We start from the raw sequence: 13,606 nt of genomic DNA, 5'->3' as shown, positions 1-13,606 counted from the left end.
TCTCATTGTGTCCCGATGTTATCAGAGGTTGAGTGTCAGTACCAGCTCATAGATGTAAGGTAAATACACCTGAAGGGAGGATTTGTCCACTATCCTATCTCTAGGTACCTCAGTATCAGTGCTTGGAGTACATTTTTCCCACAAAACTTGAATGGACACTGGGTGATATTGGTTTCTCCATAGACCTGCCCTCCGGTCTCTGAACTGCTGCTCCTGATTGATGACCAGTTGAGGTGTTCCCACATGGACTGACAGAAAAAATGGGACAGGAAGTGAGAGAGGATCTGAAAAGAGCAGAGTGATGGTTACTAAGAGACTGCTGTGTGGGATTGTCTTAATGGGAAACAGTGCAGTATTGCCACAAGATGTATGTGGTCTACTGGGGCTGTTAGGATACATTGACATGGGATGAGATGGACAGTTGATGGCAAACCAGAGTCTGGATTTGGCTGTGCTGTTGGCTTTCATTCCTTCTCACAACATAATAGGTCCATAACTGAACAATAATATTCAACTATTCGCCACCACAATTGTAAGGACCAAGTGAAATTCACCATCAGTTAACAAAATCGCCCCATAAACGGGAATGTTCCAGAATTATTTAAGCTTCACCCAGCCAACAAGAGGAATACCCATGGATACACAGTATAACACATAGAAGCAGAGATATTCCAGATTTTATCACGTGCCAACATGCCAAAGGCATGTTTTTTTAACACAAGTTGAGGTAGGTGCCAAGAACTCGCTGCCAAGGGAAGTGGTAGAAGCAGATGCTCAAGCAACATTTCAGAAGAATTTTGATAGACAAATGAATATCTACATGAAGGACCATGGCCGTGGGTGAGGCCATAGAGAGGGCAGTAGGGAAGCCTGTGATTGGGCAGGAGGCCGGCCGGATTCGGGGGATGATCACTGAATAGTGACAGGTAAAGTACAGGAAGTGTCTGTTGATTTTAGCAAAAGAATTAATTGGTGATTGTCGAGTGAAGGATCTATTGTGATGAGGAGAGGTGAGCAGCTAAGGGAAATGAGTTAAAAGAGGAGTGATTGATGGAGTGACAGTTATGAACTGCATGTAGCAATATGGATGTGGGTGCGAGTGTGGATGAAGGGATACTGGGTGATGTTTTTCCATAGTCCTGCCCTCCCATCTCCAAACTACTGTTTCAGCATGATGACCTGTTGAGGTGTTTCCACTCTGAAATGCTCCTGTCTCTGTGCCTTTATTCCATCCTCTTATCACCCCACTAGCCTGTGCGTCCAACATATAATTCTTTGCAATTTCCGCCATCTACTACAGGATCCCATCACCAGCCACATCTTCCCTTCCTCTTTCTGTTTTTGGCAGGAATCAGTCTCAATGTGACTCTTTCATCCGCTCATCCTTTATGACTCATCCCTCTCCCTCCCCAGGCACTCTGCCCTATAACTGCAAGAGGTGTAACACCTGCCCCTACATCTCCTCCCTCACCACCATTCAGGTCCCCAAACAGCCCTTCCAGGTGAGGTCATCTTTCATATGCAAATCCCCTGGTATTACTTATTACATCTGGTGCTGCTGTTGTGGCATCATCTGTATGAGTTAGACCAGATACAAATTGGATGAGCACTTTGCCGAAGACCTTCGCTGCATCCACTGTGGCCATCTAGATCTCCCGGTTGCTAGCCATTTTAATTTTCCTTCCCATTCCCACACTGACATGTCTGTCTTCACCCGCCTCAACTGCCAAGTTGAGGCTAAATGCAAATTAGAGGAACAGTGTCTCATATTCTGCCTGGGCAGACTAGAACCTGGCGGTATGAACATTGAATTCCCCAACTTCCGCTCATGGCTTGCCCTCTTTCCTTTTCTCTCCCCTCGTGATCGACCTGGCCCCCATGTCCCTGTCTCATTCCCATCCCCCACCCTCTCCATCTGCCCATCACCCTCACATTCCTCCCACTGGTTCCACTCCCCACCTCTTTCCATTTATTCTATGCTTTACCTTCCTCTCCAGATACCATCTTCTGCCGCCCTTTATCACTTATGCCTTGCTCTAATTCACCTGCTGGATGTGCATTTGACCAGGGTGCAATTTACTTTGTCATTTATCCCCCTGAACCTGACAAGTAATTTCAGTGTGCTCCAAGGACCCTGGTGCAGTGTTCTACAGCAGACAATGATTAGCCTTGGACTGAGGCTGGTTAAGAGGGACCATGCAGTGAAGGATCAACCACGAAGTCAGAGGATTCAGACATGCGAATTAAGTGGCCAGTGGGGTGGTTTGAAGGGATCTGCCGGAGGGATTGGGCCCCGGGTTGGGAGTGGGGTGTGGGTGCTCACTGTGAATCAGAGCGTATTCAGACAAACAGCAGCAGGATTACAGACCTCAATGAGGTAAGTGGCAAGGAGCAAGAAATGTGGACTTCACAAGATCATCATGCTGGGGTTAGGCTGACCAGGCAAGGTTAGGGAGATTGTAGGCTTCAAGATGGGCAAGGGCTGATCAGAAATCGAGGCTGTTGAGGGAGGGAGTCCCGGAGGTTTAGCGGTGAAGAGGATACTGGGAAACTGGATGGAATAGTGGGAGAAAGAGACATACCTACCCTTCTCCTCTCCCCACCTATGCAGCCTGGACTCATAGAGCCATGGGCATGCTGCATAGGAACAGGCCCTTGCCCACCACAGATTTCCACCTATCAGGTACCCATTTACGCTAATCCTATTTTCCACCACTTGGCCCATAACCACTTTGGATTGTGCTCATCTCAGTACCTAAATGAAAAAGATGATGATGCTGGAGGAACTCAGCAGGCCAAGGTTCCGTGGAGAAAAGCAGGTGATCAACGTTTCGGGTCAGGAACCTTCAGGACTGAAAATAGGAAAAGGGGAATCCCAATATATAGGAGGGAAAAGCAGAGCAGTGATAGGTGGACAAAAGAGTGGAGGCTAGGATAGGGAAGACGAAGCATAGTGGGGAGGGGGTTGTGGGAAAGGTGGGTAGGAATTACTTAGTGGAAGAATTCAACGTTTATGCCGTTAGGCTGCAAGGTTCCAAGACGGAAAATGAGGTGCTGTTCCTCCAGTTTGTGCATGGAATTCTCCCAGCAGTGGAGGAGGCCGAGGACTGACATGTCAGTGATAAAGTGGGAGGGGGAGTTGAAGTGACTGGCAACAGGGAGATGCAGATCGCAGTTACAGACCGAGTGCAGGTGTTCTGCGAAATGGTCACTTAGTCTGCGTTTGGTCTCACCAATGTAGAGGAGGCCATACGTGGAGCACCAAACACAGTAGATCATATTAAGGAAGGTGCAAGTGAATCTCTGTCTCACCTGAAAGGACTGTTTGCGTCCCTGGATGGAGGTGATGAAGGTGGTGTAGGGGCAGGTGTTACACATATGGCGGGGGCAGTGGAAAGTTCCCAGGGTGGGAGCGGGATGGGTGGGGTGGAGGAGTGAATGAGGGAGTCGTGGAGAGAGCGGTCCCTGTGAAAGGCAGAAAGGGGTGGGGAGGAGAAGATATGCTTGGTGGTGGGGTCCAGTTGGAGATGGCAGAAGTGGCAGAGAATGATGTGTTGGATACATAGGCTGGTGGGATGAAATGTGAGGACAAGGGGGACCCTGTCCCTGTTGGGTCTGGGAGGAGTGGGGGTGAGAGTGGAGGTGTGGAAAATGGCAGAGATATGGGTGCGAGCTCTCTTGACCACAGTTGGGGTTAAGCCCCAGTTAGAAAAGAAGTTGGACATCTCAGATGTTCTGGAGTGGAAAGCCTCATCATAGGAGCAGATGTGGTGGAGGTGGAGAAATTAAGAAAAAGGATAGCATCCTTGCAAGAGACGGTGGGAGGAGCTGTAACTGAGGTAGCTGCGGGCGTCAGTGGGTTTGTAGAAGATGTCAGTGGATAAGGAATCTCACGAGATGGAGATGGAAAGATTGAGGAAGGAGAGAGAGGTGTCAGAGATAGTCCAAGTGAATTGGAGAGCAGGGTAAAAATTTGTGGCGAAATTTATGAAACTGTCAAGTTCCGTACAGGTACAAGAGGTGGCACCAATACAGTCGTCAATATAACGGAGAAAGGTTTGAGGAATGGGGCTGGCGTAGGCTTGGAACAGAGACTGTTCAATGTAGCCAGTGAAGAGGCAGTCATAGCTGCGGCCTATGCGAGTGCCCACAGCTACGCCCTTGGGCCAACGAAGAGGCAGTCATAGCTGCAGCCCTTGCGAGTGCCCACAGCTACGCCCTTGGGCCAATGAGGAGGCAGGCATAGCTGCGGCCCATGCGAGTACCCATAGCTACGCCCTTGGGCCAACGAAGAGGCAATCATAGCTGCGGCCCATGTGAGTGCCCACAGCTACGCCCTTGGGCCAATAAGGAGGCAGGCATAGCTGGGGTCCATGCGAGTGCCCATAGCTACGCCCTTGGGCCAGTGAAGAGGCAGGCATAGCTGGGGCTCACGTGAGTGCCCATAGCTACGCCCTTCTACAAATCCACTGACGTCCACAGGTACCTCTTCTACAAGCCCAGACACCTAGAGCTACCTCTTTAAGTAATCCCTACCTCCCTTCTCCACAACCGCCCCCCCCACCATGTTTCTTCTCTTCTTCCCTTTCCTTGCCTATCTCTCTTTTTTTCTGCACTCCTTCCCCCTTTTTTTCCCTTTCTCTCCTTTGACCCGTCCCCCGGTGGATCTGCTCTCCCCTCCTCCACTGCACCTGCCTATCACTATCTCTTAGCTGCATCTACCTATCACCACCTTGTGCCCACCCTGCCTCCCCTCTTTTGTCCACCTGTCAATGCTCTGTTTTTCCCTCCTATATATTGGGCTTCCCCTTTTCCTATCTTCAGTCCTGAAGAAGGGTCCTGACATGAAAAGTTGACTTTTCTCTACAGATGCTGCCTGGCCTGCTGAGTTCCTCCAGCATCATTGTGTTTTTCATCTAGATTCCAGCATCTGCAGTCCTTTATTTCTCAGTACTTAAATGTTCTGACAATCTTTGCCACCACAATGCCCTTAGGCAGTGCCTTGCAGATTGCTAGCTGAAAAGAAACTTCCTCAGCTCTCCCTTAAACTTGTTGCTCCTCAACTTAAACTTATGCTCTGTACTTTTAGACACCTCTGCCCTGGGGTAACCTTTCTCACTATCTACCCATCTATGCCCCTGTTAATTTTGTTTACCCTTCTTTGTCTGCTCTTATCCTTTTCTGACCTGTTGACTATTTCCAGCATTCTCTGTTTTTATTTTCAGCAATTGCTATTTCTGCCTTTGCAATCTGAATATAGTTTTCTGTAACAAATCAATCTGTAGACAAAGTACTGCGGTGTTATGTTTCAGGGATAAAGATTCCATCCCTAACTCTGCTGCTGTATGTGTGTTGGGTGTGGGGGGGGGGGGGGGGGGGGGGGTTCCATCTGCTGCTCCAGTTTCCTCTCACATTACAAGTACACTCTCAGCTTTTGTAAGTTACCTCTCAGTGTTGATTCATGGCAAAAAGAATCACGGGAGAGTTCACGGACATCTGTGAGAGAGAATAACTTAAATGGATATAGGGAAATAGAGGAGATCGTTGCCCTGGGAGTCACCATGGACCCCAATGTTTGAAAGGACATGCTCAGTGTTATTATGTTGAGAGAGGAGAGTGGAGCATGGTTTAGAGTGACTATGGGACACAGGGTAGAGTGACTGGGTGGAGTGGTGGGGAGTGGAGTAACTGGCTGGAGTGGTGTGGAGAGGAGTGACTGGGTGGAGTGGAATGGGATGGAGTAACTGGGTGGAGTGGAATGGGGCGGAGTGACTGGGTGGAGCGGTCTGGAGAGGAGTGACCATGGAATGGTGTGGAGTGGAGTGACTGGGTGGAGTGGTGTGGAGCGGAGTGACTGGGTGGAGTGGTGTGGAGAGGAGTGACAGGGTGGTGGTGTGGGGTGGAGTGGAGTGGAGAGGAGTGACTGGGTGGAGTGGTGTGGGTGGAGTGGAGTGGGTGGAGTGACTAGTGCGGAGAGGGAAGGAGTGACTGGGTTGAGTGAAGTGGGGCACAGTGACTGGGTGGAGTGGTGTTGAGCGGAGTGTGAGATGTCAGACAGGGTTCCACACCTGCGGTAGAGTCTTCCCCCTCCATGAGGGCAGTGAGAGGGAGACCTGTCTCCACATCCATCCTTCACTCTCCCCACCCTGTACAGTCTCTGACCCTCAGTGAGGACAGACAGAGAGGGAGATCTGTCCCCATGTCCCTCCCTCCCCCCACCCCATACAGTCTCTGACCCTCAGGTGGGACAGACAGTGAGAGGGCGATCTGTCCCCATGTCCCTCTATCCTTCCCTCCCCCACCCTGTACAGTCTCTGACCCTCAGCAAGGACAGGCAGTGAGAGGAAGATCTGTCACCATGTCCCTCCCTCCCTCTGCCCATCCTGTAAAGTTTCTGATGTTCAGTGATCTCTCACCTTTGCATGCACAGCTTCCTTCAGTTCTTCCTCACTCATGTCTCCTGACGAAGATGCCTTCACTTTAATCCACCGGTACACTTCTGCTGAACACACTGGGGCAACGTCAACAAGCAGATCACAGTGAGGTTGAGTGCTCTCATGCGATGTATTCCCCACTCCCTTATTTCTAATGTAAGCCACATTTTCCAGTCTGTAATCTATATACCCTCTAATGCACTATCTCTTCTTCTCACTTATCTTTCTCTTTTGAAGCAAACACAGACATGGACAAGTGCAGACAGTGTACATAGACAAGTGCACAGAATATAGTGTTACAGTTAGAGAATGTGCAGTGCAGGCAGACAATAAGGTGCAAGGTCATAATGAGGTAGATTGTGAGGTCGAGAGTCCATCTTATTCTTCCAGGGGACCGTTCAATGACTTATAACAGTGGCGTAGAAGCTGCCCTTGAGCCTAGTGGTACGTGCTTTCAGGCTTTTGTATCTTCTGCCCAATGGGAGAGGGGAGAAGATAGAATGTCTGGGGTGGGTGCGATCTTTGATTATGTTGGCTGCTTTACCGAGGCAGCGAGAAGTGTAGACGGAATCCATGGAGGGGAGGCTGGTTTCCATGATGTGCTGAGCTGTGTCCACAACTTTGCAATTTATTGTTGTCCTGGGCAGAGCAGTTGCTGTACCAAGCCATAATGCATCTGGACAAGATGCTTTCTATGGTACATCGATAAGAATTGCAGAGGGTCAGCGGGGAAATGCCAAATTTCTTTAGCCTCCTGGGTGAGAGAGAGAGAGAGAGAGAGAGAGAGAGAGAGAGAGAGAGCAGAAGAGAGGGCAGGGAGAGGTGTGGGGAAGGAGGCAAGCGTGGGGGAGAGGGGGGTGTGGTGAGGTGGCAAGGGGGGAGGAGGCAAGATCGAGAGGGGAAAGTGAGGGGGAAGCGAGGGGAGATGTTGAGAAGAAGGCACTTTAGGTTAGAGTGAAAAAATAAACAGTGATGAGAGAAAGCTAAGGGTTGCAGAGAGGGAGATAGGGAGTGGAGAAAGAGAGATGAAAGGATGAGGGCGAGAGTGTTTTGGTGGTAACATGGGGTGATGAGAGAGAAAGGAGGAGGGTAAATACCGAGTGTGAGACACATGGGTTGGGGAGAAGGTGTGAGGGAAGTAGGGAGAGGAATTGGAAGGGGAAGAATCAGGTAGACAGTGGGAGAAAACTGGAAAGATGGAAAAAAGCCAGGGTGAAAGAGGCACAAATATGGATTCTGGAAATCCCCAACTACGAATGCAAGAAAGCTTGGCTACTTTACAGGATGACACATTTCAGGTGCTGCCTCACAGCACCAGAGACTCAAGTTCAGTCCTGACCTGAGGAGATTGCTGTGCAGAGTTTCACACATTCTCTCTGTGACCATGTGGGTCAACATCCAATATCTAAAAGACACGTGGACTGGCCATTGTAATTTGACTCTAGTGTGTGGGTGAGTGGTGGAAGACAGTGCTTCATGAGAATACAGGGAGAACAAATAATGGGATTAATGTAGTAGGATGAGGGTAATTGAGTGATTGATGGCTGGCATGGACTTGGCGTGTCAAAGGTCCTGTTTCCCTGTTGTAGGACTCCTTGATGCCACAGAACAGTAAACTGGATTTTGGTTAATGGGGAAATTCCATGTGGTGTACTGACACAATATTTTTGTATTTTGCTTTTGTTGAAACAAAACAGGTACTAGTGCAGGTTTGAACTAATCTACTGTCAAATTTTTAAAACACTTAAAAATAGTAGGATTATTCTTCCCCAATACTACATTCACCATATGATTATTAACCAATCCCTTCTTAATTCACAACACTGGTCTTCGCAGGACATCCCCATGAAATCCCAACTGACCAATTGGAAAGATTTTTTGGATAAGGACAGTGTGGTAAATGTTGTCTACATGGACTTCAATAAGGCCAAATACAAGGTCCCACATGGAAAGCAGGTCCAAAACATTAAAGCCAATGGGATATATGGCAAGTTGGTAAACTGGATCCAAATTTGGCTTGGAAAGTGGAGGCAGAGGGTGATGTTTCTTTAATTGTAAGCATTTGACCAATGGTTGACCACAGAGATCAGTGCTGGGACCCTTACTGTTTGTGATTTTGTAACAATTTGCATATTAATCAGTATGATCAGAAAGTTTGCAGATTGCATGTAAATTGGTGTGGTTACTGATGTCGAGACAAACAGACAACAGAGTATTAATCATTTAGTTAGTTGGTAAGATGGGCAGAGCAATGACAAAAGGAATTTGATCTTGATAAGCGTGAGGTGATGCAATTCAGTAGCACCAGCAAGGATAGGACACACACAATGAATGGTAGGGCACTGGGGACTACTGAGGAACAGAGGGACCTCTGTATACACTTCCAGGTATCCCTGAAGGTGGCAGCACAGGTCGACAGATGGTGAAGAAAACATACAGGATAATTCCTTCGTTAGCCCTGACATAGAATATAACAGCAAGGAGGTTATGGTATCACTTTATAAAGGATTAATCAGGCCACACCTGGAGAACTGTGTTCTCACCACACCATAGAAAGGATATGATTGGAGAAGGTGAAGGACAAATTTACCAGGATGTTGCCTGACAAATTTCAGAAGAGGAGTGCTGGTGAGCTGAGGGGCAACTTGACAGATAATGAGGGGCATGGAGTAGACAGTAAGAAACATTTTTTGTTCCATAACAGATGTGACTAAAACAAGAGTGCATATGTTTTAGTATAAGAGGTTCAGAGAGGACTCGATGAAGAATTGTTTCACCCAGAGGGTAGTTGGAAATCCAGAACACACTGGCTATGTGGATGCAGACACATTCACAACATTTTACAAATCATCTAGACATGCACTTGAATCCCCAGGCACAGAGATCTACAATCTGAGTAAGTACTGGTAAATGGGATGAGTGTATTTAGGAACTTGAAAGTCAGCATGGCCATAGTGGGCTGAAGGGCCTGTTTCTCTACTGTTTGGCTCTATGGGAAAGACAGCGAGAGAGTGTGAGAAAGAATCAAAAGTAGTGTAAAAGTTGCATGGGAAAGAGTAAGGGGAGGAAAGGAATGCAAGAAGAGCATGTAAGAGAAAGAATAAAATAATAAAACTGAGACTGAGAAAATATGGATGACAGAAATTATGAGAGTGTATGTGTGCATGAGAGGGAGAGACACGGGGGTGCATGTGAGGGGCATACAGAGTGGGGCAGAGGGGGCGTGAGGGGGCAGGCAGAGGAGCCGGGGTGCAGAGAGGGAAGGCAGAGAGGGGGTAGAGCAGGTGGGTAGGGGACACAAGGGTGAGAGAGGGTCGCAGGGAGGGCAAAGAGTCAGAAGTGAGGTGGCAGACACACACACACACACACACACACACACACACACAGGACAGAGAACAGGCGACAGACAAATATAGAGACCAGGAGACAGTTGGAGAAAGGTATAAAGAGTGACTGTGATGAAGATTGTGGGAAAATGTGAATGTAACAGATCTAAATAAAGTATATGCAGACAGAAGGAAAGTGAGGCAATATTGCTGGTGACATTGAATATCACAAAAGACCCCAAAATTCTGGAAATATTCAGCAGGTCCAACAGCATGAATGGAAAGAAAAATGAAGTCGAAGAGATTTTGCCACAGTAGATACTTCTGTGTTTCAGCCACTGATTTAACCCAAGCTCAATACTAATATGTCAAGCCTTGTTCTGTCAGACCTGCTGGGTTACCACAATGACAGTGTCAGCACTGATGTGGCAGACCATGTCCGAAGGATGGATTTAACCTCCCTGGATATTGGGTGCCCTGCAATGCTCTCACCTCCATTGGAATTAGTCTGAGATTCAGGAGGTTCGTCAGGACTGAACTGTGTGTCAATGGTACCTGGGGCAGTCCTGGAGACTCCATCTGAAACAGACAGAGTGTGAGTTTCTGTGGGAACATGGTGAGGTGCATCTGGCATCAACTGAAGAATAATTTCCCTGCATCCCAAGGCCCCCATTAACCTAGCACACCCATCCTCCCCAGTTTCCTCACACAGTACAAAGACATTCTCAGCTTTTGTAAATTACCTCTCAGTGCAAAAAGAATCACAGGAGAGTTCACGGACATCTGTGAGAGAGAATGAGTTAAATGGATACAGGGAAACAGAGGTGATCACTGCCCTGGGGGGATCGCCATGGACCCCAATGTCTGAGAGGACACTCTCAGTATTATTATGTTAGGAGAGGAGAGTGGGACAGAGTGACTGTGGGGCATGGAGCAAGTAGAGAACGTCTAAACCAAGAGATACGCAGAGGCAGATTCAGGCAGTCCATTCACAAGCAGATTGTGGTTTTTCAAGATCTTTCATATCTGTGTTGGAGTCAGAAATGTCATTACACTTGGTCACTTTCCCCATGTGTACTGCTTACACCAGGACCCCAGTTAAAACCCAATGAACATGTACAGTCCTGCTGTGGACAGCTGTGTGTTTGCAGCATAGACAGTGGTCACATCGTTCTGTGTACTAATGGCGAGTGTGGAAGTGGCACCAGACACAGGGCCCTGTGAATATCAGTGTTCTACAAGGTCAAGGAGGGCTGACAGGCTCAAAAATATTCAAAAAGTGCCATGGCACTGCCTTCCTCAAGCACCCAAAGCTCAGATATGAAGCACCTAGAGGGGATGAATGGCCTCCTACTGTTCCCGTGTAATATCCTCGACGGGAAGAAATTGTTTCAGTTTCTGGGTAGCAGTTTTGCTTGGTGTTTCCTGTCCAGATGACCAGCTCCCTCCCGACTCCATCTCCAAACTAGATAAAGCAAATCTCGTACCATTTCTGCTCTACCTATCACTTCTCTCTGTGTCCCATCTTCCTGACTTTATCTCTGTCCCTTCTTACTAACCCTCTTCCCGTCCCTGGTCCTCCCTTCCCCTCTCTCCTCCGGCCATTCCTCCTCCCTCTCTTACCCCACTCCCCGCCCCTCTCCCCTCACCCCCCGCCCCTCTCTCCCCTCACCCCCGCCCCTCTCTCCCCTCACCCCCCGCCCCTCTCCCCTCACCCCCCCGCCCCTCTCTCCCCTCACCCCCCGCCCCTCTCCCCTCACCCCCCGCCCCTCTCTTCCCTCACCCCCCGCCCCTCTCTTCCCCCTACTCAATGCACTCTGTACTAACTCAATGTAACTGCACTGTGTAATGAATTGACCTGTACGATCGGTATGCAAGTCAAGTTTTTCACTGTACCAATACCCTCCCTTCCCGCACTCCCCTCCCCTCTCCCCTCACACCCCCTCCTGTCCCCGCCCCTCTCTCCCCCACACTCCCCGCCCCTGTCTTCCCCCACTCCTCGTTCCTCTCCCGCACGCTCTTTCCCCTATCACCACCTTCTCTCCCACACCCACTCCCTGCCCCTGCTCTCTCCCGCCCACTCCCCGCCCCTCTATTCCCACCCCCCGGCCCTCTCTTCCCCCATCTCTCCTCCGCGACCCTCTTTTTCCCAGTCTCCCCACCCCTCTTCCCCAGACTCCCCGACCCTCTCCCCCTTCTCCCCGTCCCTATCCTCCTCTCTTCGACGCCGTCTCTGTTCCCCGATGCCCTCCGCATGGCCCGCTGTTTCAGTCGTCTCCGTGTCCTTCTCTCCCGTCCCTTCCTCCAGTTTCTTCCCTCGCTTTCCTTCAGTTCCAACTTCTCCTCTCTGCTTCTCTCACCGTTTCTTCCCCAACCTGTCTCTCATAGCCCCACTCTTTTGCCTCCCACACTCTTCAAGTAATTCATATTTTCTCCTCTCCAGAATGCAGTTCCGGGAGATGATGCTTCCGGGAGCCGCTGAAAACACTGACAACACCGACGCTCCTCATTACAGGATTTCCTCTGGGGAAGAGTAAACTCATCTGCGGTGGCTGTAGAATGGGATAATGAGGCGATACTGGCTTTGCTGAATCAACTTATCACCAAAGATTTGTTTTTGCCTTTATTGAGAGCTGAAATTATGTGTTAGACAATCTATCGTTTTTTTAAATTAAAATTCGGAAGTAAAGATGGTATATCCCGGTCTCCAGGAAGTGAAGAAAGTATCTTGAACTCCAGACTACCTAAGAAAGCTTCCGTGACTGACTGGGTCGAGCAGACCTTAGGTGTTGAGAGGTGGAGATTTGGTCTGCAACTGTCTGCAAGGGTTTTAAAGGCCGGGATACTGAGCTCAGAGCCGGGAATGCCTTTGAGTTCCTGAATATTTGATTGTAAACCTGATATTTTGAAATGATATTGCATGATGTGTGCGCTCAATAAATCTGCAACTGCTTGACTGCAACATTTCGAGAGATCTTTTGTTTTTTTTTCATGCAAGTTATGCAGAAAAGCGCGAGTTGATACATTTTGGTGAAGAGAATGGTATGGGGTAGAACAGGCAAAACCGAGACAGGAGGTCGTGATGTGAAGGCAAGTGAGTGAATGGACACGTTATTCAGATCACTTGGATTGACCACCGGCTGAGGGTAGTCAGTCCCATGTTAGACAAGGAGGCACTGACCTGTAAATACATCCTGAAATGTGGTGTGGGTCTGAAAATTCGTGAACAGTGTGTCAGAGTGATACAGAACGTGGGTGAGATGCATCAGTGTTTGGAGGAAGCTTTAAGTTAAGAATGGAACAAATTATGTGCATAAAACTATTGATTGTTGGAGCTATTTGATAGTTGGTACTACTTAAAAATCAGGAAAATGGCTTCCGTATTCACACAGCGAGACACGGGATCCTAATCCACAATGAACAGTTTAAAAAGAGAAGGAAAGTCTTCGGCGTTTTCAATCGGGAGCGAGAAGCGAGCGAGCGGAATCAGCCGAGGAGCTCCGAACGGTTCGGGCACAGCGGGGAGTAACTGCGCAGGCGCGTGACGTCAGCCAGTAGCGCGAACAGTTCAAAAAGATCCACAGCCAGCGGGTGGCGGGGTGAGAGGGAGCAGAGTGACTGGGCTTTGGCGGGGACGGGACGGGACGGGGCGGGGGCGGGGACGGGACGGGACGAGGCGGGGACGGGGACGGAAACGGAGACGGGGCGAGGGCGGGGACGGGGCGGGAGCTGGTAGGTAAAGGTAAGGTTTACCTGTTACTGTGATAAATTTTAAGTAGAATAAAGCTAGGTAGGGAAAGAATTAGTTCAGATGGAGGACATGGTGACGTGCTGCAGCTGCTTGAT

At 49.1% G+C, this 13,606-nt stretch overlaps 1 protein-coding gene across 1 annotated transcript in view; it reads left to right on the top strand.

Moving 5' to 3' along the window:
• Positions 1-12,707, top strand: part of LOC127578516 (deleted in malignant brain tumors 1 protein-like) — a 38,811-nt gene extending 26,104 nt beyond the window's left edge. Inside the window, exon 11 of the mRNA XM_052030657.1 lies at positions 12,204-12,707. Within this exon, the coding sequence (XP_051886617.1) occupies positions 12,204-12,223 (20 nt within the window). The 3' untranslated portion in view covers positions 12,224-12,707. The remainder of the gene's footprint in view (positions 1-12,203) is intronic.
• The last annotated feature ends 899 nt before the right edge of the window (positions 12,708-13,606 follow it).

Source organism: Pristis pectinata, chromosome 15 (assembly GCF_009764475.1).
Source record: "Pristis pectinata isolate sPriPec2 chromosome 15, sPriPec2.1.pri, whole genome shotgun sequence".
Taxonomy (NCBI): Eukaryota; Metazoa; Chordata; class Chondrichthyes; order Rhinopristiformes; family Pristidae; genus Pristis; species Pristis pectinata.
This window is presented reverse-complemented; position numbering and strand designations above follow the sequence as displayed.